This window comes from Sinocyclocheilus rhinocerous, unplaced genomic scaffold, assembly GCF_001515625.1.
Source record: "Sinocyclocheilus rhinocerous isolate Xijiao unplaced genomic scaffold, SAMN03320098_v1.1 scaffold988, whole genome shotgun sequence".
NCBI classification, from domain to species: domain Eukaryota; kingdom Metazoa; phylum Chordata; class Actinopteri; order Cypriniformes; family Cyprinidae; genus Sinocyclocheilus; species Sinocyclocheilus rhinocerous.
The window spans coordinates 319234-343982 of NW_015650363.1; the positions used below are offsets into that span (position 1 = coordinate 319234).

At 37.0% G+C, this 24749-nt stretch overlaps 1 protein-coding gene and 1 long non-coding RNA gene across 2 annotated transcripts; one reads left to right on the forward strand and one right to left on the reverse strand.

Annotated features, from left to right (window-relative positions):
• The first annotated feature begins 7126 nt into the window (after positions 1-7126).
• On the forward strand, positions 7127-15065 carry LOC107711857 (transcriptional repressor scratch 1-like). The gene is made up of 2 exons (XM_016516916.1): positions 7127-7737; positions 13984-15065. The coding sequence occupies exons 1-2, from the start codon at positions 7590-7592 to the stop codon at positions 14769-14771; spliced, it is 936 nt and encodes a 311-aa protein (XP_016372402.1). The 5' UTR covers positions 7127-7589; the 3' UTR covers positions 14772-15065.
• An 885-nt stretch (positions 15066-15950) lies between these two features.
• Positions 15951-23115, reverse strand: LOC107711859 (uncharacterized). The gene is made up of 4 exons (XR_001636743.1): positions 23032-23115; positions 22057-22294; positions 21448-21579; positions 15951-16863 (listed from the first exon to the last, which is right to left on the reverse strand). It is a non-coding gene; the product is annotated as an uncharacterized LOC107711859 (long non-coding RNA).
• Between the last annotated feature and the right edge of the window lie 1634 nt (positions 23116-24749).

Genomic DNA, 24749 nt, shown 5'->3' on the forward strand with positions numbered 1-24749 from the left:
GACCTTAACTAGATAAGTAGGAAAACTGAGTAGAATACACTAAGCTTGTACTGAGAATATGTGTGTGTGTGTGTGTGTGTGAGAGAGAGAGAGAGAGAGAAAGAAAGAAAGAAAGAGAGAGAGACTGATCTGTGTCTGATGTGGTAATGATTTCATTGTAGCACGCGATAGTTAAAGTGCTTCCAAGGTCAAAACCACAAATCATAAATGTCAAACTTCATTTTGCAGATATTTTCATTTATATATAATATATATATATATATACACACACACAAACACACACAACCACTGGTTGTGTGCATTTTTTATTTTGAAATATATTTGATATATATATGATATATTATATATACCTAAACAGGGCTTTCTGGATTAAGGTTACAGGCTAGCTGGTCTTAAGCGATTGGTCTACTTTTCACAATCACATACTGCAGCTTTAATGTAACTGCCTAAGGCCTAAATGCCTCCTTATACAAAGACATCACACATATGAAAACATTTACAAAGGCTGACCTTAATGTTTCAACAGAGAAAGAGAAAAAGTGGCTGAGGGATAGAAAAAAGAGGTTTTGAAACTGTATGGAGCAGAAATGAGGCACTGACCTTTCTCTTTCTCCATGCACTCTGGAAAGCTTTTGAATACTTTTTTTTGACAAATTTGAAATAATGGCTCAGTACAGGTTGTTATACTTCCTCTGTCAATGACTTCACATGGAACATGGAAATATGACTAATAAAGCGCTTTAATGTGCTCCCGGGTGGTGCGTTAATTAATCCCATGACTGGCCAAATCAGTGATGTTTCCAGGGTCATAAACGGGATCATTTGAGCCTCCACACATGTTTCAGTCCCTCAGTCACACATGTCAGACTTTGGTGAGAATACTGATGAAAAAAAGCATAAAAGCATCTGTTATAACCTATAAAATGACTAAAGGAACATTTATAAATTCCCCACAGCAGCTAATGGACATGCTTCAGGTCCAACAGGAAGTGTCCTTCAAAGACAATATATTCTCTCTCTTCTTTTACAAGTGCTCAAAAACCAAATTAATGTTCAAGATTATTTACAGCCACAACAACAATACAGCAGGCAGCTGAGGTTTTTTACATTGCCATCATGTGCGCCCATCACTTTAGCACTGGATTAAATTGTTTTAATTTACACACACTCACACACACAAACGCACCAAGCGTTCAACATCAGGCAATCTGTGTGGTGTTTCTCATCCCCTTAACCCCGTCTCTCTCACTTTCCTCCTCCCTGACTACCCTTTGTTAGGTTCCAGCAGATGGATTTGGGAACAAAGAATCCCCCTCCTTTGCCACCCTACCCCCATCACACACTCAAACACAACACACACTCATCACATATTCTGCAGGATGCTTCAATTCATACCAATTTACTAGATAACAGCACCACTCTGCACACTTATACTAGGGCTGCACAATTAATCGAATTTCTAATCGCGATTACAATTATGGATGCCACAATTACGTAATCGTTCAAAGTGGCAATTAATCGTTCAAAGTCCACTTATGTTATTCTGCGTGCGTAAGATGCGGGTTTTTTCTTTCTACATGTTATCTTAAGGGTTTTTCCCATTATTTTAATTTTAGTATGACATTATAATACCATTCATATTTATAATTTAAAGAAGCAACCAATCCGATGTCTTAGTTGACATTCGAGGCTTAATACTATAGTAAAGCACTAACGTTTTTTTCAGTTAGAGAGTTTTCAGCTTGTTTATTTTCAAATAAAAATACGGCACGCAGTTGCATCAAACAATCGTATAAACTACCATCTTTCACTCCCTGTCTTCCCTCTATTTAGCTTTTTAAGTGTATGTGTGTGTGTGTGTGCTTTGGGTAGCAGGTGTATAGATCTCTAGGTTCAGTGGGTCAGTTTCCAATAAAATCAAGAAGATTGAAGTCAATTTGCTTATTGACAAGCTGCAAATCAACACCAGAACAAAGTGAGAGGATTGGAACCAGCCCACCGGGTCTCTAGTCTGATCTCAGTGTTTGTCATCTTATCTGTCATCTTATTTTCTGTGATTGATTACATAATTTTTGATTATTATTTTGGGCACAGAATAATACTCCACATTGCACTACTTGTGTATTTATTTATTTATATTAGTAATTATTAGTTGACACTGTACAGTCTCAAACCATGATATAAAACGGAATTAAAGGCAATTAATTTAAATTTTCACTACTGTTACTTTTGCTGTTACTTAATGCTGAATAAAAGTATTAATTTCTTTTAAAATGATAGTGTATATGGATTTTACATGAGTACAATTTCACAGAAAAACACGAGGTTCATGTCAAAATTAGTGACCTCAAACATACAAATCTGAAAGTCAATCTGAACCGATCATGCGGGTTCAAGTTAATTTGGCTTTTATGAGCTGAGGTGCATTGATATTTTTATTTTATAAGGTGTTACAAAAAAGATGTTTTAACACAAAAAATTCAATTCCAGACCCAGAGGGAGTTCTAGAATGGGGAGAGTGGGTCTGTAATCATGGACAGACGCTCTCTTTGCTGGCTGGATGAGCGGAGAGGAATCTCCAGACCCGCCGCTGACAGGCTCCAGTTTATTTAGGAGAACTCAGACACTTAATCTAGTGCTTCTGACTGTCCAAAGTTACATGAAAGAAGTTTGTTAACAAAATTCTGCACTAATTTTTAAAAATAAGATCCTTTAGGTGCCAAAGTTGAGATGATGGGTAACACCGAAAAACTAAATATTGTGTAAGTGTACAGCTATGAAAAGCGGAAGGAAATGTGATGAAATGGAGTGTCTAGTGTGTGGGAAGTGCTAGAGTGTTGTCTAAACGGGTTATTCAGGGTTTGGGATTTGAATAGATCGTATTTAACTAAGAGGCCCATTAGATGTGCCATCAAGAGCTTCTGCCTGGTGCTTCTGTAATACATAAAGGCACCTGCGTCCAACACCCCATCATTTAACTCCCTCCCACCCGACTCCAGAGTCCTGTTAAAATATTGAGCAGGTACTTAAGTGTAATTTGGCTGAGTGCAGGCATTGCTGAAGGGTCCTTCATTCTCTGAAGACGTTTTGAGAAGGAACTAACACCATCAATTATGTATGCACTTATTCGACATCTCAGAAAAAACACGAAAAAGAGCCGAATCAGCTGCATTTCTGTTGTTTACCAGGATGTCGGAAAATTTGAACAGTAGTTGTTAGCTTACTTTGTGAATGGCATTTTATTTTTTCTATTATTAAATTCACTGATGTTACAAGAAATAATAGCTAAGAATTTGCAAGCAATTATTCTTTCATTTAAAAAAAATATTACTATAGTATATATTTATATAGTTTACATAGTATTTTACTATTACATATTTGGCTCTTGTAATGCAGGGAATATCATTTTTTATTCAGTTATTTTATTCCAGCTGTTGAAAGTCCTCAATTGTACTTCAGAGATTATTTTGACAATTTTTGATGAGTTTATCTTAAAAATGACCTTTTAAAAAATTCCCTACACTTATGTTGTTTAAAAAAGTCTAAATAGACCAAAATGATCCCAACCAACCAAACAATCAACAAACCAATCAATCAATCAATCAATCAATCAATCAATCAATATCAGAATTACTTTAATTCCTCCAGAACCTGTAGCTTTGCACTGAAACCCAAGAGTTTTTCAGTTTCAACCAGTTAAATGATGGACATGATGCTATCAAAGAACTTTGAGTTAAAGTGCTCTACGAATGAGAAAAAAGAAAATCAATATTACATGCTTTTGTTGACCAGATGCAGCCTAAGAGCGGAAACTAAACTGTGTTAGTACTGAGTCTGACAGAGAATACAGAAAGATAGATGGAGGACAAGGTAGAGAAAAAAAGAGCAACAGAGGTAGAAAGAGGGAACGTGAATCTTGAGAGAGAAAGAAGGAGGGTAATTATGTGGAAATGAGCAGTCTCCCAGCATGCTTCTCTCCCTCAGCGATGCAGACAGGAGCCATTTGTCATCTGGCCCAAAATGGCATCTCTGGAGCCTGTTTTAGAGACTGAGGGATTGAGGGACGCTTTCTTTCTCTAATATCCTCACTGAGTCCTGGATTTATATACTCTCTCTCTTTATCTTTAAACCCCTGTGCTCGTATCTCTCAGCCCCAGAGAGGCTCTACTATCCACCACGACTGAGTGAAACAGAGAGGATGTGATGTGATTAGAGGGAAAGTGCTTCCACAGGTGTCAATTCTTTTTCAACAGTGACCTCTCCTCCACACAAAGATAAATTATTTCTGTCATCCCATTCAATTATAACAATTCACACTCCTCCCAACACTTTTGCATTCTGTATTTCAGAATATTTGAGTTTAATGTTCATATTTGTAACAGCAAGCATACTGCATACTGTTTTCAGTTGGCACAAATACAAATATGAGGTTCAGTGGGTTGTGTTATATCTTTGCAGTCACTTTTTAATTTTAATTTTTTAAAGACATTATCAGTGTTTGCAGGCTGAATGATTGACACTTGGATATTGTATATCCTCCCTCACAGCCTTATTTTCATTCATGTCAAATTAAATATGACGTCTAACCTGATTAAGTAAAAAGTGAACGGTCTCTATTTGGTCAATAACGAGATGCTAAAGATCGAAAAGTTTGGATTTCAATTTGGATCATGGTTAAGACGCAGAGAAAGCAGGAGAAGCAAAAACAGCGGCAGTAGTTATGGGTCTACATTTTAGCCTGCACTTTTTATGCTCAAGATGATGAAAGACCAAAGAAAGAGCTTTCAGAAAGTCCCGACTTTTTATTGCTAAACAGGAAAAATGCTGCAATTATGCACAGAAAAAAAAAACCCTAATCCAGTTTATCATTGTGAAAAATTCAAAGGAACCTTGCTGTTTTATGAATTACAAAGTCACAAAACAATGAGAGAATGCAGGATATAAAGAATGAACATGAGAGGGAGAGAGACAGTAATGAAGAGGAAGAAAGAGAAGGAGGAAAGAGGAGGAGAGCATCTCCCACTGTGGGTTTTGGGTTTCTCCTTTGAGCAAGGCAAGAAGAACCTTCCGGATAAATGAAACCACAGAAGAGGCAAGGAGAATCAGACACCTGCGATCAGAGAAACAGGAAGCATTCCAGAAAGAGTGATGGAGGAAGAAACAGGGATAGAGTGAGATAAAGAGTGTGATGGAGCAAGAGAGAGAGAGAAAGTAGCCACATCTGAGGATGAAATAGATGGAGATAGTGAGTAAAATCCCCCCAAACAATAATCACTGGACGAAACCCAAAGCCTTTCATAGCACGCAGCAGGCAGACCTGATCTGGCCCTCTGGCCCGCGGGTGCTGAGGTGGGGGTGGGGGTGTGGAGGGAACTGCCTGTCCTGGGGCACTGACCAGATGCTCAAACGAAAGATTGGGATTTTTTCTCTTTGTGTGAATTAGGTTTGGGGTCACACACACAACCTGTAACATTTCACTTGTTGATAATTTCAGTGACTTTGCCAGATTATTAAGATTATTACAACAAATGGATCATTACGATCTGAACGAGTTCTACTGCAGGTTTGAAAAAACACCCCACACATGCAATAAATGTAAATATATAAAGTATATACAGATCATCACTAAAAAACTATTTTTATTTTAAAATAGTTTAAATAATTTTAAAACATATTATATAATATTAATATATGAATGCATAAGCATATACAAAATATTATAAATATTATAAATAATATTCTGACAATCTGAAACAATATCCAAAAAACTATAAATATTACTCTAAATATATTGAACGTGTGTGTATAATAATTATTTTAGACAACTGCTCAGAGGGAGAGAAAGGGAGAGCGAGAGTGGCGTGTGGTGTATTCAGACACTTCATTTAGTGAATGGGGGGCCGGTTTGAGAGACACCTACTTGCTTTACATGTGAGCACAAAGACATAAAGAACATAAAGAGTGCAGCGTGCAGGCAGATGCCGACATCATCCTGTCCTATGAAGCCCCATTCATAGTAACTGTGGCCTGCACTTATCATCATTGTGCACACTGAGAATGTGTGTGTGTGTGTACGACAAACTGTACTGGAGATTTGCTTCAATATTGCATTGATTCATAAAGTCTAACGTTTCTCCATGTAACAGTTATCGTTTATTACTGTTCAAGAATTTGCACACAGTTAAAACACTGTTATTATTAACTAAAACTTAAAAAAATGTTTCTCAGTAATTGAAATGAAGCTTAAATAAAATAACATACATAAAACATAAACTTAGAAAACTTAAATGAAAATTAGAAATGTTGCTTTGGCAACTATCTGAAATAGTTTATGCTGAAGTCAAATTTAAATTATTAAAACTAAAACTGAAATAAAAATTAAAGCTATATAGATAAAAAAAAAAACTAATAAGTGACAAGAAATACAAAAATAAAAGCTAGCATCGAGTTAAATGTATAACAATGGTGCTCGGAACGACAAGGTACAATGCACACAAATGCACCGAATGATGCTTTCTGTCAAATGCATATAAACGTAAACACACAGGAAGAGTACGAATTCTAGTTGACACTGCAGATTTACATAGGAAAACGAAGTGAGTACAGCTTGCCAGCATTTGATGCGATTGTCAGTGAAACAGACGGGACAGAAGACGAGTAACGGAACTGAACAGAATGTACGCTTGTTGTTGTATCAACTCATTTTAAGATTGTGTGACATTTCAGGCCTTTCCTTCTCTTTTTCTCTCTCTCTCTCTCACAGAATGGGGGTGTTCGGGAAAGGGAGGGAGCGTATCAGAGGGGGGTCTGTCTGTCTGCGTGTGTGAAGGCACAGACGGTTTAGTAGTAATGTGATGTGTGTCCCGAGGGATGTTTGATGGATTAATGCTGAGCAGCTCCATTGCGATGTACCACCTGATCTCACTCCCACCGTCTGCCTCTATAAAACCTGCCTGACTGCTGATCTCAGCTAGTCTCTCAGTCTCTCCTCTCTCTGTCTGTCTGTCTCTCTTTCTCTCTTCTCTATCTCTTCCTCCTCTCAGCCGCCTCCGCTGCAGGCCAGGAGCTATCCAGTGCTGAACAAGTGAATTTTTGCTGAGCAGCTCCATTGCGATGTACCACCTGATCTCACTCCCACCGTCTGCCTCTATAAAACCTGCCTGACTGCTGATCTCAGCTAGTCTCTCAGTCTCTCCTCTCTCTGTCTGTCTGTCTCTCTTTCTCTCTTCTCTATCTCTTCCTCCTCTCAGCCGCCTCCGCTGCAGGCCAGGAGCTATCCAGTGCTGAACAAGTGAATTTTTTCTTTTTTTCAGCAGCGTAAGCGGGTGTGTGTGTGTACAGTAGCAGGCACACACACACACACAGTATTGTACCACCAGACATCTCTCTCTCCTCCTGCGTGCTCTTCATTTTTCCTTTATCTAGACATTGTTTTTATTTTTTTATTTCTGGAACGTGGATCTTTTTTATAATACAACGGATTTCATTCGGGACAATTTTCACCAGGGTTTTTGTGTGTGCATGTGTGTCCGTCTGCGGCCGATGTGAAGGATTTCTGGTGCGTCTGTACGCGTGCGACCGTGTGAACCATGCCTCGCTCATTTCTGGTGAAGAAAATCAAATTGGATGATTTCTCCTCGTCTCCCGTGTCAGCGTCTAATCATCATCACCATCATCATCTTGATGACTCCTTTACACGCTCTCGCTCCAGCCTGGGCGTCCGGCTTTGCGAAAATGGTGAGTGTGATGCCTAAATATATTTTTATATACAGATACAGTAGCAACACTTCATGTGCTTGATGTTCCCAAATGGTTATCCTACAAAAAATATCTGCAAACCATAGTTCAATGCGTTTTGGACATTGTGTGTAGAGTCCAACAGATGTTACATAAAGCTTCCCGTTCTGTCGCGAACTAATCCGTAAAACCCTCCATCCTTTCACCCCCAGCCCCGTCCTCCATTGTGCCCCCCAGACTTTGTTTGTTTTGTTTTTTTGACTCATGCCGACACAAATCAGGTCACGCAGTGAGATCAGCTTATGCGAATAAAGCCGTATGAAGTAAGCTTGATACCAGTTTGTTGTGTGTAACAGCTAATACTAACACTAACATGCTGCTTTGTGGGGCTGATGTGTTTGTCCTTAGCTGATACTGCCCTTGAGTTTCGCTCCAAACCCTCCCCCCTCCCAACAGCATTCTCTCTTTCTCGTTCTCCTCCCCCATCCTCCGTTTCTGCCTCATCTCACTATTTCTCTTTTTCACTCTCCTGCTTCCGGGTACATGAATCTAAGTGGTGGAGGGGGAGGTAGGGTTTCAACCATCATTGACGCCACTGGAGACATCCGAGGACTGTACTGTCCAGCTCGAAGGAGAACGTGGGAGATGAAAAGAAAAAGAAGCTTGAGGCAGTGCTGACTTTTGTCACGTGATGCAGCAGCACATACACGCACAATAGGGCAAATAGCATCACGCACACAGAGTAAAGCCCAGCATCCCTGAGCGGACATGATGGGACAGGCTGAGCTAAACTGAGCTATTCTAGAAAGACTAAAGGGAGTCCAGAGAGCTCTGTGTCCTTACAGACAGATTTCGGCAGCAGATGTGTGGCTCTCTCTGCCCTGCTAGTGTTTTTCACAGATAAGCGAGATAAGACATGAAGGATATCTTCCCACCTGTTACAAAAAAAAAAACACAACAGACTGTTTATCTGTTTTTGGGTCATTGAATGATTACATGAACTTTTAAGCTGTGCTGCTCCTTTCAAAATGACATTTATGCTGTTATTAAATTGTATTGGATTGTATTTTCATATGCAATAACAAAATCGAAAACACACATTCATTCTTTATTTTATGCATATTAATCATTCTCCTTCGATGGTTCTGTATGATAATTTGCATACAGTTACTATAATTATATATTAAATAGAAGACACTTTTGCTGCATCTTGAAGGTCAAGAATCCAAACTCCTTAAACAAAGGACAAACAACTCCATCCTTCCTGTCAGCCAATTATGTAACCCTAAAAATATTTCACATCAGAATTTCATTGTTACAACTGTTGTTGATTCTTTAAAATCATAATATGAATTAATATGACTATATAATAATTATTTATATATTTTTTATTTATATTATTATTTGCATTATAATTATATTCACAATATCATTTTGTTCTGAGTAATTCTATTCATATATATTATTTCACACTTGCTTCTGTATAATCATTAAAAACATTTATACTGGTATTATATTAATAGGAATATTGCATGACTAAATTACTTAATATTCTATATTATTGATTGTATTGTTATATTATGGTTATATTCTAGTAAGGGATCCACACTCACTTAATCACTTTTCGATTTATTTAAAATTTGCAGCAGAGATCAATCAAACGTTTCGGCAGTAAGCCTTCTTCAGTGAATCATACAGTGACATTCCCTACAAGAGTTCTTAAAAAAGAAATGAAGTCCAAAGATCACCCGGTGAAAAGTCACATAACAGGTGTTACTGATCACGAACAGCAATTTCAGGACAAACAACCAAAGATAATTCCAAAATATTCAACACATACAAATAACATACCAATATAGGCACAAAAGAAAAGCATGTAACACAAATAATCCATCAAAAATGAAAATAAAAGAAATCTACATCAAAACCATCAACATAAATTAAAGTGGGGAACGAGCCAACGCATCAGGCCACCAGCCGTTCATTAGTCCGTATCGTATCACCCACTGTGGCAAACAATAAAGGGTTAAACAACTTATTAATTCTTAAAGAAAACAAGAAAGATCAAAGTCCTAATTTAAACCCAAGGGAGACATACCTTTTAATCGATACATCCAATAAGCTTCTCTTTGTAAAAGTTTTTTCTCTATATTACCACCTTTTCTGGAAATTGTTACTTTTTCGGTACCTATACAACTTAAATCCTTAATGTTATGACTACAATCATGAAAATGTCTTGCTATTGGTGAATTCACATCACGTCTCCTGATAGCAGATTTATGTTCACTAATACGAATTTTTAGCTGGCGACTCGTTTTTCTGATGTAAATAAATGGGCATGGACATTTTAACATATAAATCACATTAGATGTAGAGCAGGTAAATAAAGATTTCATGAAAAACATTCTACCAGAATGTACATCGCTAAACTGATTGGTTTTTGTTATCGATGAGCAGGCGGCACAATTCCTACAGGGAAAACAACCTTTTATAAATGTTTTAGTCTTGTCAGTATAAATATCAGATTTTGCCAATCTATTGGCTGTATTATTTGATCTTTTGTAAATAAACAAAGGAGAATTTTTAAAAATATCATCTAAAGAAGGGTCATTGAGATGATTATGTTTGATTTGACAAAAAATTATTTTATGTTTAATAATGATTTTTATCTACAAACACATGGAACCGCTATGGGTACTCCATTAGCTCCAAACTATGCAAACTTGTTTATGTGGAAATTTGAGGCAGAATATGTTTATCACAATAATCCTTTTTTGAAATATGTAAAATTATGGTTACGTTATATTGACGACTGTTTTCTTATTTGGACAGGAACGGAGGAAGAGTTGGTAGAATGCGGCAATTTTCTCAATTCCAGATTGACATCTATTTCATTTTCGATGGAGCAAGACCAAAACACTATCCATTTTTTGGATGTGTTAATGGTGAAGGACCACAAAAAATTAAGAACCACTGTCTTCCAGAAACCAACAGATAGAAACACAATTCTTGCGGCGGATAGTTTTCACCCTCTCTCATTAAAAAAGGGTTTGCCATTGAGTCAATTTCATCGACTACGTAGAATCTGTGATTCGGAAGAAAGTTTTGAGGAACAATCTCGCAAATTGTTTAGTCAATTCGAAGCTCGTGGTTATCCACATGCTTGGCTTCAGTCGGCATATGATAAAGTTAAAGTGTTAAATAGACAACAATTATTACACAAAGCTAATAAAAAAACAAAGAAATCTTTTTCAGTTAAATGTGTGCTGACTTTTAGTGAACAGTCTTATCAGATCAAGGAAATTATAACAAAATATTGGAATATTCTTTCAACTGACCCTTCTTTAGGTGATATTTTTAAAAAAATTCTCCTTTCTTTATTTACAAAAGATCAAATAATATAGCCAATAGATTGGCAAAATCTGATATATATATACTGACAAGACTAAAACATTTATAAAAGGTTGTTTTCCCTGTAGGAATTGTGCCGCCTGCTCATCGATAACAAAAACCAATCAATTTAGCGATGTACATTCTGGTAGAATGTTTTTCTTTAGGTGATATTTTTAAAAAAATTCTCCTTTGTTTATTTACAAAAGATCAAATAATATAGCCAATAGATTGGCAAAATCTGATATATATATACTGACAAGACTAAAACATTTATAAAAGGTTGTTTTCCCTGTAGGAATTGTGCCGCCTGCTCATCGATAACAAAAACCAATCAATTTAGCGATGTACATTCTGGTAGAATGTTTTTCATTAAATCTTTAATTACCTGCTCTACATCTAATGTGATTTATATGTTAAAATGTCCATGCCCATTTATTTACATCAGAAAAACGAGTCGCCAGCTAAAAATTCGTATTAGTGAACATAAATCTGCTATCAGGAGACGTGATGTGAATTCACCAATAGCAAGACATTTTCATGATTGTAGTCATAACATTAAGGATTTAAGTTGTATAGGTATCGAAAAAGTAACAATTTCCAGAAGAGGTGGTAACATAGAGAAAAAACTTTTACAAAGAGAAGCTTATTGGATGTATCGGTGGTAATATAGAGAAAAAACTTTTACAAAGAGAAGCTTATTGGATGTATCGATTAAAAGGTCTGTCTCCCTTGGGTTTAAATTAGGACTTTGATCTTTCTTGTTTTCTTTAAGAATTAATAAGTTGTTTAACCCTTTATTGTTTGCCACAGTGGGTGATACGATACGGACTAATGAACGGCTGGTGGCCTGATGCGTTGGCTCGTTCCCCACTTTAATTTATGTTGATGGTTTTGATGTAGATTTCTCCCTTACTAGAGAATATGATGTGTTGATTGATCTACGCATCCTAGACTAAAGTTGAGCGCAGTGAACTTTTTTTTTCTTCATATATTATGGTTATAATCATATTCACACTATTTATTCAAACAGTGCAAGCCTTTCATTCTTTCTTGGCTAATACCACAGTTTTATTTTTGTAGCATAACAATACCTAGTCAGCTGTTCTGACAGAAAATATGATTATGAAAAACCCCTAAGCCGCGGACAATGTGTAGACAATGCAGTTATACATCCCAAATAACATCCTCTCAGTCTCTCTACTGATCCTGTTGATCTTTTTCCTGGCCAGCTGTATCCTTATTGCTCACTGCTGTCTACAGTCTCACTGTATAACTAGCACTGCATTAAATGCTGTTTGGGTTTCCCTTTTAGCACACAGATTTAATTATAAACATTTTGTTGAAGACATGGCACCTTGGAAGGTGTATTATGTCGGTGAAATTCCAATGGCAATAAACGCGTCTGAACCCTACGGCTGCCAGAAATCCTTTTAGCAGCTCCTCACGATGCATTAAGACTCGCTCTTCATGGTCAGAGGGCTCCATAATCAGTTCAGAGAATTTAGGAGGGAGTTTATATGCTTCAGCAGATAGCATGGTAATAAGATGCCCTGTATTAGGAAATACATTTGTAATACAATTCAATGTTTGGAACAATTTCAATGTTTTGAAATCTGGGAAAGAGCTTCGGTTCTCTTCTGACAGAAGTGAAAGTGTTTTGTAAAGTCCAGATTTCCTTAAAACAGTTTAAATACATCCATAACGTCAACCTCTCTTTACTTCCACTTTTAACAGATTATGTTGTGCATAATGGACGAATAAACACAAAACTCTATAGAAGCCCTTGGATAATCTTATCAAAGCAAAAGAGAGTCTGAGTGGCTTCTTCATCTTAAGGAGAGAAAGAGAGACACTTATGCCTCCACCACAGTTAACCTGCTTAATTAGCCATTAACCATGTTAAAACCCTTTGGGTCACAATCTCACACACATACACACACACACACTTACATGAATGAGGTATGCAAGAGTCCTCTAACAGCCACCAGGAACTATGGAAGCCCATTTGCAGCTCATAGTAAAAAATAAAGAACGTTAAAATCAGAAATAATGTCACAATTGTGAGATATAAAGCCATGCTATGAAATATAAAGTCTCACTTGAGCTATAAAGTCACCAATGTGAGCTATGAGTTCATATTGTGAAAACAAATTCGCAATTGAGAAAAGCCAAATTATGACAAATTAAGAAAAAATGAATGAATAAATAAACAAGGAAAAAGGTAATTGGCCATTTGAAATAAATCACAGGCAGAAATGGACTTCCATAGGGAATAGCATAAAATATAGTTGGTTTCCAATATTATTTTACCATTTAAAACAAAGATTTCCATCCTACAACAAAAACTTCGAATGTATTTGTTATGGTGTGCAAAAGGAAAGAGATAATGCAAGGTGTTTTAGGAAATTATCACTAAAACAGGTGTTTACACTCTTAGAAATAAAGGTTCCAAAAGAGGAACCTTTGCAGCGTAGAATGCCATAGAACCACCATTTTGGGTTCCTGAAAGAACCTTTCAGTGATCGGTTCTTAAAAGAACTATTTTTTCCTATGTGTGAAGAACATTTGAATAATCTAAAGAAACTTTTGTAATAATAAAGAACCTTTTGTGGAATGGAAAGGTTCCATGGATGTTAAAGGTTCTTCATGGAAACAAAGATGCCAATAAAGAACCTTTATTTTCAAGAGTGTATTTGTCATTGCACTTCTACTTCTATTTTGTTGTGTCTGATATTGTCATTGTGTCTGTAGTGTAATTTGTCTGCATCTTTAATTACTTTACACCTGGAATTCAGTGTACAAGTGAAAGGTCAATGAGTTAATAACCTATTCATGTCCTCTGTCCTGCTGCAGGCTACATCCAGGATTACATCAGCTCTTCTGAATACACAGAGGAGAAGCAGGCCGACATGAAGCTGAGCTCGGATCCGCTGTACTCCCCAGTCAGCAGCGGAGGAGGGGAGTACTGCCAACCAGACCTGGAGCAACCGGACAGCCCTCAGTCCGGCCTCACGGCTCGCGGATACTTCAGCAGCGAGAGTGAATCTCTCAGCGAGGGCTACACCATGGATGCGTTCTTCATATCTGACGGCCGTTCAAGGAGAAAGGGAGAGGTCACGGAAGCAAAAAAAGCCACCACTGTCGAGGAGAAAGAAGTGGTCGCGGTGAACAACGGAGGTCCCCGACACACCTGCAACGAATGCGGAAAGACCTATGCCACTTCATCCAACCTGAGCCGACACAAGCAGACCCACCGCAGCCTTGACAGCAAGATGGCACGCAAGTGTCCCACCTGCGACAAGGTTTACGTATCCATGCCGGCTCTGGCCATGCACATCCTCACTCACGACCTCAAGCACAAATGTCACGTGTGCAGCAAATCCTTCAGTCGGCCCTGGCTGCTTCAGGGGCACATGCGATCGCATACGGGAGAAAAACCCTTCGCCTGCGCCCACTGTGGGAAAGCCTTCGCCGACCGATCCAACCTACGAGCGCACATGCAGACACATTCGGCCTTCAAACACTACAGCTGCAAGCGCTGCAATAAGACCTTCGCGCTGAAGTCCTACCTGAACAAGCACTACGAGTCCGCCTGCTTCAGAGGCTCCGGAGACGAGGACGAGTCTGGATCCGAGAATTAGCAAAAAGAAGAAATGAAGATGAGCTAACACTCTCAAAAATCCCCCCACAGACTCCCTTCACAGACCCCACTTTCCCTTTTTTAGAAAGCAATATTTTGACCAAGAAAAAAAACAAACCAACCCAATAATAAGAAGACAATAATTAATAGATGCTGGATTTTTTTCTTTGGTAAAAAAAGGCCCTCTCATATAGACAATTATAGTACAATTAATTATGAGGCCAGGCATGCAAATTTTTATGAACATAATACTATTAATAACGATAGTAATAATATTTAGATTCCTGATGTTTTATAGCAAATCGTGAAAAAAGACATAAAAAAATGACTTTTGAGAAATGAAATCAATTTTGAGAAATGAAATCAATTTGTATTTTTATGCTGCTCTTTTATTTTGAATTCTTTTGCAACTGCCAACACAAACTTTTTATGAAAATGTGAATAATGACAGTATTTGCAAAAAAACTAAACAAAAAGATTGTAGACCTCTGAAAAGGTACAAACTTTTGTTACACTTTTGGTATTTTATTTATAATTGTTATTTTTATATTCAAAGTTTCCTGCAGTTTCTTGGTTCCATTATTTATTTGTTTATTCATTTATTTATTGTGCCAATCATGTCCTGTAACTATATGAGCAGAGCAACCATCACTCTGTTTACCATATGGAGGAAACAGCACTCAAGACTAAACATTTCAATGATCTCCAAACATTCGAAACACTCATAATACGGACGACAGGGACTTTCAACAACATCTTTAGCAGATCTCTGCTCGCTCTGCTGGGCTTCCGCGCACTAAAACAGACTGCATGTGCTCCAGATGCCTGGAGCTCCGCCCCTTGTCTTCCTGCTCCATGATTACCTCACCCAGAGGCAGGTATGACCTCTAACCTCTGCTCTGTCCACGCTCTCAAAGCGCCCCATCACACAAACCTCATTTCTACCATTCCAGTATTGTTGTTGAGTATTTATGTATTTATTTATGCACTATTTTCATTTTCTTATTTATTTCATGTGTATTTATTTATTTATGTAACTATCTATCTATTTATTTATTTATTTGGGTGATTATCCTCTGTGTCATTGGATACTGAACTGCCGTTGACCTTTTAAGATGCTGCTCTTTAATGAAAATCTTTATATGCATGATTCAGCTGTAGAGGGATTTTATTCTTTTTCGAGAGGGACGGTATGCAGTGTTTGAAAGCAGATGAATTCAGGTGATGATGCTTTGTTTAATGGGCAATAATTCTTCTTAGGTACAGCAACTTGTATAATCACAGCTGTCCTGTTAGCAGTCAATGTAGGGCAATAAACAAAAACCTCCTTACTATCTCAAAGGTCATTCTCTCCATTTCGTCGTTTCTAGAACTCCATTTCCTGCTAAGACCATCCAGAATGTCTATATATGGTGTGTATGTGTGACTCCACCCACATTTGTGACATCACAATTCATCTCATTGCCAGATGCCAAACAATTTAGTAATCGAGAAATATTTTACATTACAATATATTAATCCCTAAAAGTGCAAATTGAACTCGACAGATATTAAAATGCTTGTCCTTTTTGTACTTACAAATTTAAATGACATTTTAATAAGAAAATCAGCAGCAATAAACCTTTTTCTAACAGAATTTTTACTATTATTATCACAGTCTTATGTCTCAGCAATAGTTTTGAATGCAATTATAAAAAGACTAACCCACAGCATGACATATTTCATGAATTTGTCTTTAGCTGTCCAAATAAATCCCATCATAAGCTGCGGCCGCCAGACGATGACATGAACATGACAGACAGAGTGTCAGTGACGTGAAATAGGAGTCCCAAATCCTAGACCCAGAAATAATGACCCCCCTGAATGGCCAATCAGGATGGATTATTCAGTGTTTGGGTGAAAGGAGTGCTGGATTCAGAACAGAGATGAAACAAAATAGAGGCTTAATGGCAGCATTGATGGAAATAGCTGAGCATATGGTGCCAATGTGCCGCCACCTATACAATAAAGATCTGAAGGATATTTGGAGATGAAAGGATGAGAAGTGCAATCAGAATGTGAAGTGTAAATCAGCTGGCTCTTTGCAGTCTCTCCTGTGAAGCAGAAAAATAGCAAACAAATCTGCTTATTTTATATTAAAAATAAATTGAGGAATGAAACCTTGCATAGGACAAAATGCATCAGCATATATGATGCAGCTCATGACAAATTGATTAGAAGCTGTGTCCACTCCACCAAAAAGGGTTAACAGGTGTTGGTGGACAGACAGTAGTCTGAGAGCATAATTGAGTCAGAGTTTGACCTTGTGAGGAAGGTCGAGCAGCACCAGCCAAAGGCTCTGTCAGCGTTTTGCATATTGTAAAAAGGACGGCACAATCTCAGTAATGGGCCAAAACCTGCGGGGAATAGATAATGAGTTTCTCCTCCCACTTTTCTTCTGCTCTTCGCCTCTTTTCCACCCATTCCTGACCTCGTACATTGGCACACTGTGTCTCAACGTGTCCAAGCAGCGTTCTACATGGTATTTCACACTCATTGCTGATGGACAGTCAGAAATATAATAACAACTATTAAAATTAAAAATGCACCCTCTGGAATTGATTTTCAAGAACATTTTTACTAAAAAAAAATAATACTTGATCACTGATAGAATGATCACAATTTAAAATGTTAACATAAAATGTTCTAAAAAAATTCTAAAAGACATTTAGAATTTTACAAAAGATTTCTATTTCAAATAAACAATCTTTCTATTCATCAAAGAATTCTGAAAAAAAGTATCACCATTTCCACAAGAATATTAAGCAGCAATATTAACGGTTTTCAACATTCATAATAAATGACACTGAAGACTGGAGTAAAGGCTGCTGAAAATTCAGCTTTGCCATCATAAATTACATTTGAACATATATTAAATTGAAAACAGTTTTTTAAAATGTAATAATATTTCACAATAAAACATTTTTACAGTATTATTGATCAAATAAATGCTGCCTTAGTGAGAATAAAAGACTTTTAAAAACATTAAAAAGTTTTACTTTTGAATGGTGGTGTATATGAAAAATACACAAATGTTATCTAACAGATATATTGCGTAGAATATATTGTGTAGAGAAGTTTTGCTCCAAACCCTAATTAATTTCTGACCCTAATGGACATTCATCCTGCTTGTATTTCTAAATCATCCCTTCATATTTTTGACACACCCACAGCTGTGAAGAATCAACAGACTATCTGTTATGAATATCCATCTGGATATTTTCCATTGTAATAAGGCTTGAATTCAGAGTCAATTTTAATTATGCAATGCTTGGTGTATTGTAGATGAGCTCTTTTAAAGACTATTCCAAAGGACTACCACCATCTCTTTGTTTTGAAAAAAATAATTTTTCCACAAATGTTCAGAAATGTGAGACAACTGAAGAGACTGAGAAAGTGAAAGCTTTTTCCCCTGTTTTTCCTGAAACAAGTGTAAATACGTGTGTATATAGATCTCAGCAATAATGAGACACCGCATGCGAGCCGATCCCTTTGCTTTTACCTTTTCTGAGCCGTTTAACCCTGGACAGGCTGAACAGGATCAGGGACTTCATTAGCTCATTACCTGCTGTAGCTACCAGCAATATTAACAATGCTAATCATTCTCTCTCTGTTCACTAGGATCTACACATATTTCTTTGTCTCGGTCCCTCTTTTTCTCTCCTGTTTTTTTTTTTTTTTCCTTTTGTGGAAGTGCCCAGCCTGGCTGAACAATAATATGAAGTGCCAAAAAAATAAAGAGTTATTTCCATGACAAAAGCCTTCAGCATATGGTAGGCAACTCACAGCCCTCCATATGGTCCTTGAGAGATTTCAGATTGTCTCTCTTCTTTTCCCTTGCCTTCTCTCTCTATATTCCTGCCTCCCTGTGTAAAAACATAACGATTTTTCAACTTCTGATATTACATTTTGCCTGTTATGAAGGGTAAAGCCAATAGTGATGGTTATGAACAATAAAACCAATAGCACAAGCAGTCTGTTGCCTCTTTTTTATTGACTAAATGTTTTGCTTTCTCTCAAATACAAAACATGAGAACGTACACTGAAAGTGCATATAGATGCTTTTAGAGATCCCACTCATGGACCCCTGACCCCAGTTTAAAACCCCTGCATTAGTAGAACTGTATGTTCCGGCTTGTAGTCTGTACTTCTTACTGTAGGGTGGACATCAATTCTGATCACAAACACAAGACTACAGTCACAAATCAGAATGAATGAGCGACTTCTTCCTGTGTTCCTCCCTGACAATGATTACCCATCTCAGCGATGGTGCTGCTGATCTGGGATCAGCCTTGCTTACAAGCATCAGTACTATAACTATCACCGGAAGAACATCTAAACTGTAATCAAGTCAGCAGCTAAAGTCACTCTGAAACCTGGTGCACATGCATCTGTCCTGGTGCTCTTAAGCCAGTCCAAGCCATTAAATGTTAATGAAACATTGATTTTATGTTACACTCTGGTCTTACCAAGATGCAGCACTCAGAGCTGAATGAGACTGATTACTGATGCTGAGGGAAAGAGACTGTCATCAGGACAGAGGAGGACTGATGTCCAAGAAACCGGAAACACGATTTGACCATTATGTCCTTAACTGTCCTACAAGATTCAAGATTCTTAATTGTCACTATACAAGTACAATGAAATTAGGGCAGTCCTTACGGTGCAGTCCCACATGAGTGCAAGCTACAGTGTTTTAGTTCGGCTTTGGTTTCTGCCTGACCGATTGATTTAATAGATGACATTGCTATATTCATTAACTGGTGCTTCTAAAAATGTAAATACAGGATAAGTTTGGCTCTTGGTTTACTACTTTCATGTACAGGCAGAGCCATAACTTCCATAAACACTAATGGATAAAAAAACAGTCAGAATAGTGGGTGATCAATTTGTTTTTCGATGACTGCTTTGGTCCCTGAAAATATAAAATGCTTGGTTACAAACTGTTACAGTTGTTAGTTAGTACAAAATGATTCAGCTATGGTCACATTTAGTAAACATTTAGCTTAATATCAACTTATAAATTCATACCCTGAGCCACTGTTCAGACCAGTACTGATTACGGTTGTATAATTTTTATCACTGTATTTTTTATGTAGAGTTGAAATTTTATTGGCGTAACAAAGCCATACTGGTTTTATAAAATTGGTTTTATAAAATTGTATTCATCTTGAGTTAGGTTAGGCCCTTTATTTCTTCCTTAAGAAGTCCTAAGCAACTTAAAAGAATACAACTAACTAACATCAGTTTGTTTTTGTGGGTACTAGAAACTAGAATCCATATAGTAGATTTGAATTGAATTAGATTTAATTATATTTAAACAGTAACGCTATGTAAAACCTACATAATAATAATTTCACTCATTACACGTCACATACATTTTAAACATAGTCAGAGACCTATATTTTGTACATATTAACATGGTTTCCTTTTGAAAGAATATAACATTGCTCCAGGTTTAGTAGTGAATATCACTGTGAATAAAGAGGTCAGTGTAACTGAAGTCTCAGTGTGGTGATGCTGCCATTAGATTTCATAAGAATTAATTATTAAACACCATCATCTGCAATATTGAACATGCAACCCTAAACCACTCAACTCTCAGTGAAGAGCCCTGATAACACGTTGTGCTACTGAGCTTTACCCTTTACCGGCACATGACACTGAGGTTTAATTTGCTATCATTGATCCTAAAACAAGAAAATAGAACAGTGTAAAAAGAAAATCCCAGTTTACGAGTGCCTTCATAAGATGAAATCCATGTGGTGTCAACAGTATATGCAAAACTGTGTATGCATGTGCTCTGGGCATGGATGCATTTAGTAAGCTACAGTAGTTACTAATTACACTTTAAGAGATAAGAGCTCCCCTGACTCACCCTCACTTGTTGATGTGGAAGTTGACCAACAGAATGATACTGCAGTGTTTCTCAATCCTGCTCCCAGAGGCCTCCCAACACTTCTCATTTTACAAGAGTTATTTGAAACAACTTATTAGTAAAGTGTTCCATCAAAGGGTTAGGGTCTCTCTGGTCCCGGTCTTTGGTGGTGAGATATTGTAACTACACCAGTCTATTGCCAAAAAACATCTCTCCTGTACTATTTTCACATTTCTGGGGTTCTCAGAAGCAGAAGTCATCATATAGTGGAGCATGGAAACTGCAACAAATGTATTTTTTGAGTTCCCATTTACTAGCTGCTTTTTTTTGGGGGGACAGTTTTACGGCAATGCCGTCATTTTCTGTGCATGTGCTATATAAATGTCATGGTGTATGATAGTACCACAGCATCAATATCTGATGCCATCAATTCAATTCAATTCAATTCAAGTTTATTTGTATAGCGCTTTTCACGATACAAATCGTTGCAAAGCAACTTTACAGCAAATTAAGTTTCTACAATATTTAGTGGTAGCTTATCAGTGATGACTGTCAGTTAATGTACATATGGCAGAAATGTACGGAAAAATCAATTAAAGACGTAATCAAACAGAAGATGAACACTATTAACAGCAATTATTATATGATGCAATCAAACTTATAGAAAAATGTGGTAGTTCTCCATCACATGGTATCACCACATTATTTTTGTTATTGACTGATAATGACTTGTGCTGCATATTTGGATGTCAGTACTTACTTGGTATTGTCCTTTGCTTGCAAAACTTCATTGATGTGTGGTTCTGATATCAACAAGATTCTGACGCTTGCCCGCCATCTGCTGGTTATTATATTTCACTTCAGTCAGATCATACTTTGTGTACAGAATATCCTACAATCGAGAGTAACAATATTAGTCTCTACTGAAGGTTCTTGTAAAAATGAAAAATAGAGCCAATGAGATTTATTTGCGATAACAAGATTGTCAAGTGACCAACAATTTGGTGGCATGAAATAAATCAATTTTACAAATGCTAGTTATCGATCCTTTTGTAAACAATTCATTCCTTAAACTCTGCCCATGTAAATATTTACTGCAAGCTCACATTCAGATCTGCCTCCATCCAATCAGTAACTGAAGAATAAAACATCTCTAAAAAGTCTCTGCCCTACAAGTATTTTTCTTTTACAATAATCTGTTTCATCTGCAATACAAAAGAAAATATCTGTTGCTGCTTCCATTTCACTGTGATTTTTTATTTATTTATTTAATTGTTATTTCCTTTTAACCACTATACATATTTATATACACCTTATGGTGCTCATAGTACAATTAAGACATTTCACTAAATTTTATTAGTGAACCCACCATATGGCTTTGCAGCTATGGAGTTGAACTCTACACAGAGTGGACAGTTTGTCTTCTCACAGCACAAAGTGAATTATCATCTCCTGCTAGCAGTGCCTCATTATCCAAACTTTCTCCCCTTTGCTGCTTCTTCTTCTGTGTGCCAGCTTCACTGCTCTTGATGTTTTCTGTTGTTTGTGTGAAAACCCATCTGTCTGTTACAGCCTGCTGGCAGTAGGTCCAAACGTCCCTTCTGCTCCTGTCAGAAGAATCAGTTCACAGCATTTAGAGATCCAAATGTTCATTTTCCTTTCGATTAATGATCCACAGTGAGAGACAGAGTGAGCCTAGCTCCAAAAAAATCTCAACTACTGTAGACAGATCTCATTCCTCATCATGCCAAATGTCCAGTGTACTGCAGAGACAAATTTGTTGTAGATTTTCTTGGCATATGGCAATAGTTACGTTGTCAGGCCAGCTTTTACCAAATGATTGATCATTTCTGGGAAGACTTTTTTGGCCAAGAAACAAAATCAGAAACAACTGGATTCAGACATCAGACACTAGGTGAGAGGTATGAAAAGATGTTTTTGTTGTTGTTACTTGAAATATCTTTACATTGCTGATAAAAGGAGAGAAATATGCAGATTTTGAATTATGTTATCAAAAAAAAAAAAAACAGTCAGAATAAAAACAGGTCTCACATGCTATGTGCAAAGTACTAATGTCCAGTATACCCAATATGCATTGGTGTGCCAGTTATATGCAGCAATTAGCGTTTTGTTATAACTAAAAATAAGTTTGTGAGGAGTTTGTGTATGTTTGACGAATTTATTTTTAACTGTATCTATAACATATTTAAGCAATACTACACGAGCAAGAGTGCTGCAGTAAACACAGCCGTGTTATTAAATTACGATATTGATTTTATACAACAACTTCAATAAACAAATTACAATAAGCAATTTACATTTTAGACACAATATCGCCGCTTACTTTGTCCTGTAGCCGCACCGACGAAAATAAAGAGGCAAAGCTAGACCGCTGAATCACACAGTCGTTGTTTTACTGTTTTGAACCAGTAAATTGAATCAGTGTATTTTTAATGAATCATTTGAGTGAATGATTCAGTGACTCAAACTCATAAAGACCGCACGTTTCGTGACTGATTTTAGGGTAGGGCGAAAAACTCAATCTCATTTTCTCCACCAACTTCAAAATCGCCCGACATAGGTGTTTTACCTTTTTTTTTTTGTAAAGGGCTTTTGACTTTCTGTGCACATTCGCTTTGTAAACACTGGGTCGGTACTTCCGCCTACGTCACACGTGACCTTTCCAACATGACTTCTAATGCCTGAAGTCAAGTTGATTCAAGACTAGCATTTGTGGTTAAAAAGTATATAAATGTTTATTTATTTATTTATTTTAAGAAAATGACCGATCGTTTCGCTAGATAAGACCCTTATTCCTCGGCTGGGATCGCATAGAGCCCTTTGAAGCTGCATTGAAACTGCAATTTGGACCTTCAGCCCCTTGGCCACCATTGAAGTCCATTATATGGAGAAAAATCCTGGAATCTTTTCCTCAAAAACCTTAATTTCTTTGCGACTGAAGACAGAAAGACATTATTATTATTATTACAAAATATATACATTTACTATTAGGTTTTCATTATCTTGCACAGACAGGGGTTTATAACAGGGGCTTATCTTGCTCAATCAATTGAACTAATTGCTTTGCAAAATGATTCACGAAGTGCTCGAAACACCACATGCTGGTGACGCCTGCTGGTCCAAACTGTGTAAATACAACAAAAACTCAGGCCAAAATATGCATAAAAAACATTTTACAAATAACATTTTACAAAACCATTGCAAATGTTTCATTGAAAGTATAATACATTAAATAATAAAATACCATTAAATGTGAAGTGTCTATAATATGTTTTTTTTAAAATAATTATTATTCATTTGCAGGGTTTGTTTTGTTTGTTTTCGGCGTATGACATCAAAGTACCACGAGAGTGATTGGAGAGCAGACGACTCTGCTTTTGAATTGCTCTCGCGGTACTTGATGTCATACACCGATCGGTCTGCGCAGCGCCGATGCATCTCGAACGAGCCTTTCGATACGCGCTCCGAACCACTGTTTCGAAACAAATGATTCGCAAAGGTTTTGAAGCTTCAAGAAGCAGTTACTCGCGAGTCGCGCATGCGCAGACAGTACTTCCCTGCTGTCTGGTGAAACCACTTCTAGTAAAGATGGATCAAAAGACCCAATTACAGGACACTCAGGAGCTGCAGTAGTAATTCCCAGCCAAATGTGTGAGATGCGGACCTCAGACTATTTAAGTGTGTATACTGTTGGGTTGTATGCCATTTTAATTGCTTTAGAATGGGTTGAACAAAATAAAGTGAACAAAACTCTTATTTGAAGTGACTCAGTTTCAGAATCAGAATTAGCTTTATTCGCCAGGTGTGTGCAAACACACAAGGAATTTGTTGTGTTTTTTTTAAGGTGCTCCTGGTACATGCATACATACATACATACATACATACATATCTGACATGAGAACAGAAAAAAAAAACATTTAAATAGTAAAAACTTAACAATAAATAATGTGTATGAATCTGGAACAGTAGATTTATGTACAGATTTGTGCATTATTTACTCTATATAGAACTGTATAAATAAAGAGATATGCATATGTATTT

Bases quoted from the DNA above. Each gene is read 5' to 3' on its own strand.
- LOC107711857 (XM_016516916.1), top strand. From the start codon at position 7,590: ATGCCTCGCTCATTTCTGGTGAAGAAAATCAAATTGGATGATTTCTCC. The intron at 7,738-13,983 runs GTGAGTGTGATG...GTCCTGCTGCAG, and splicing joins CGTCCGGCTTTGCGAAAATG to GCTACATCCAGGATTACATC.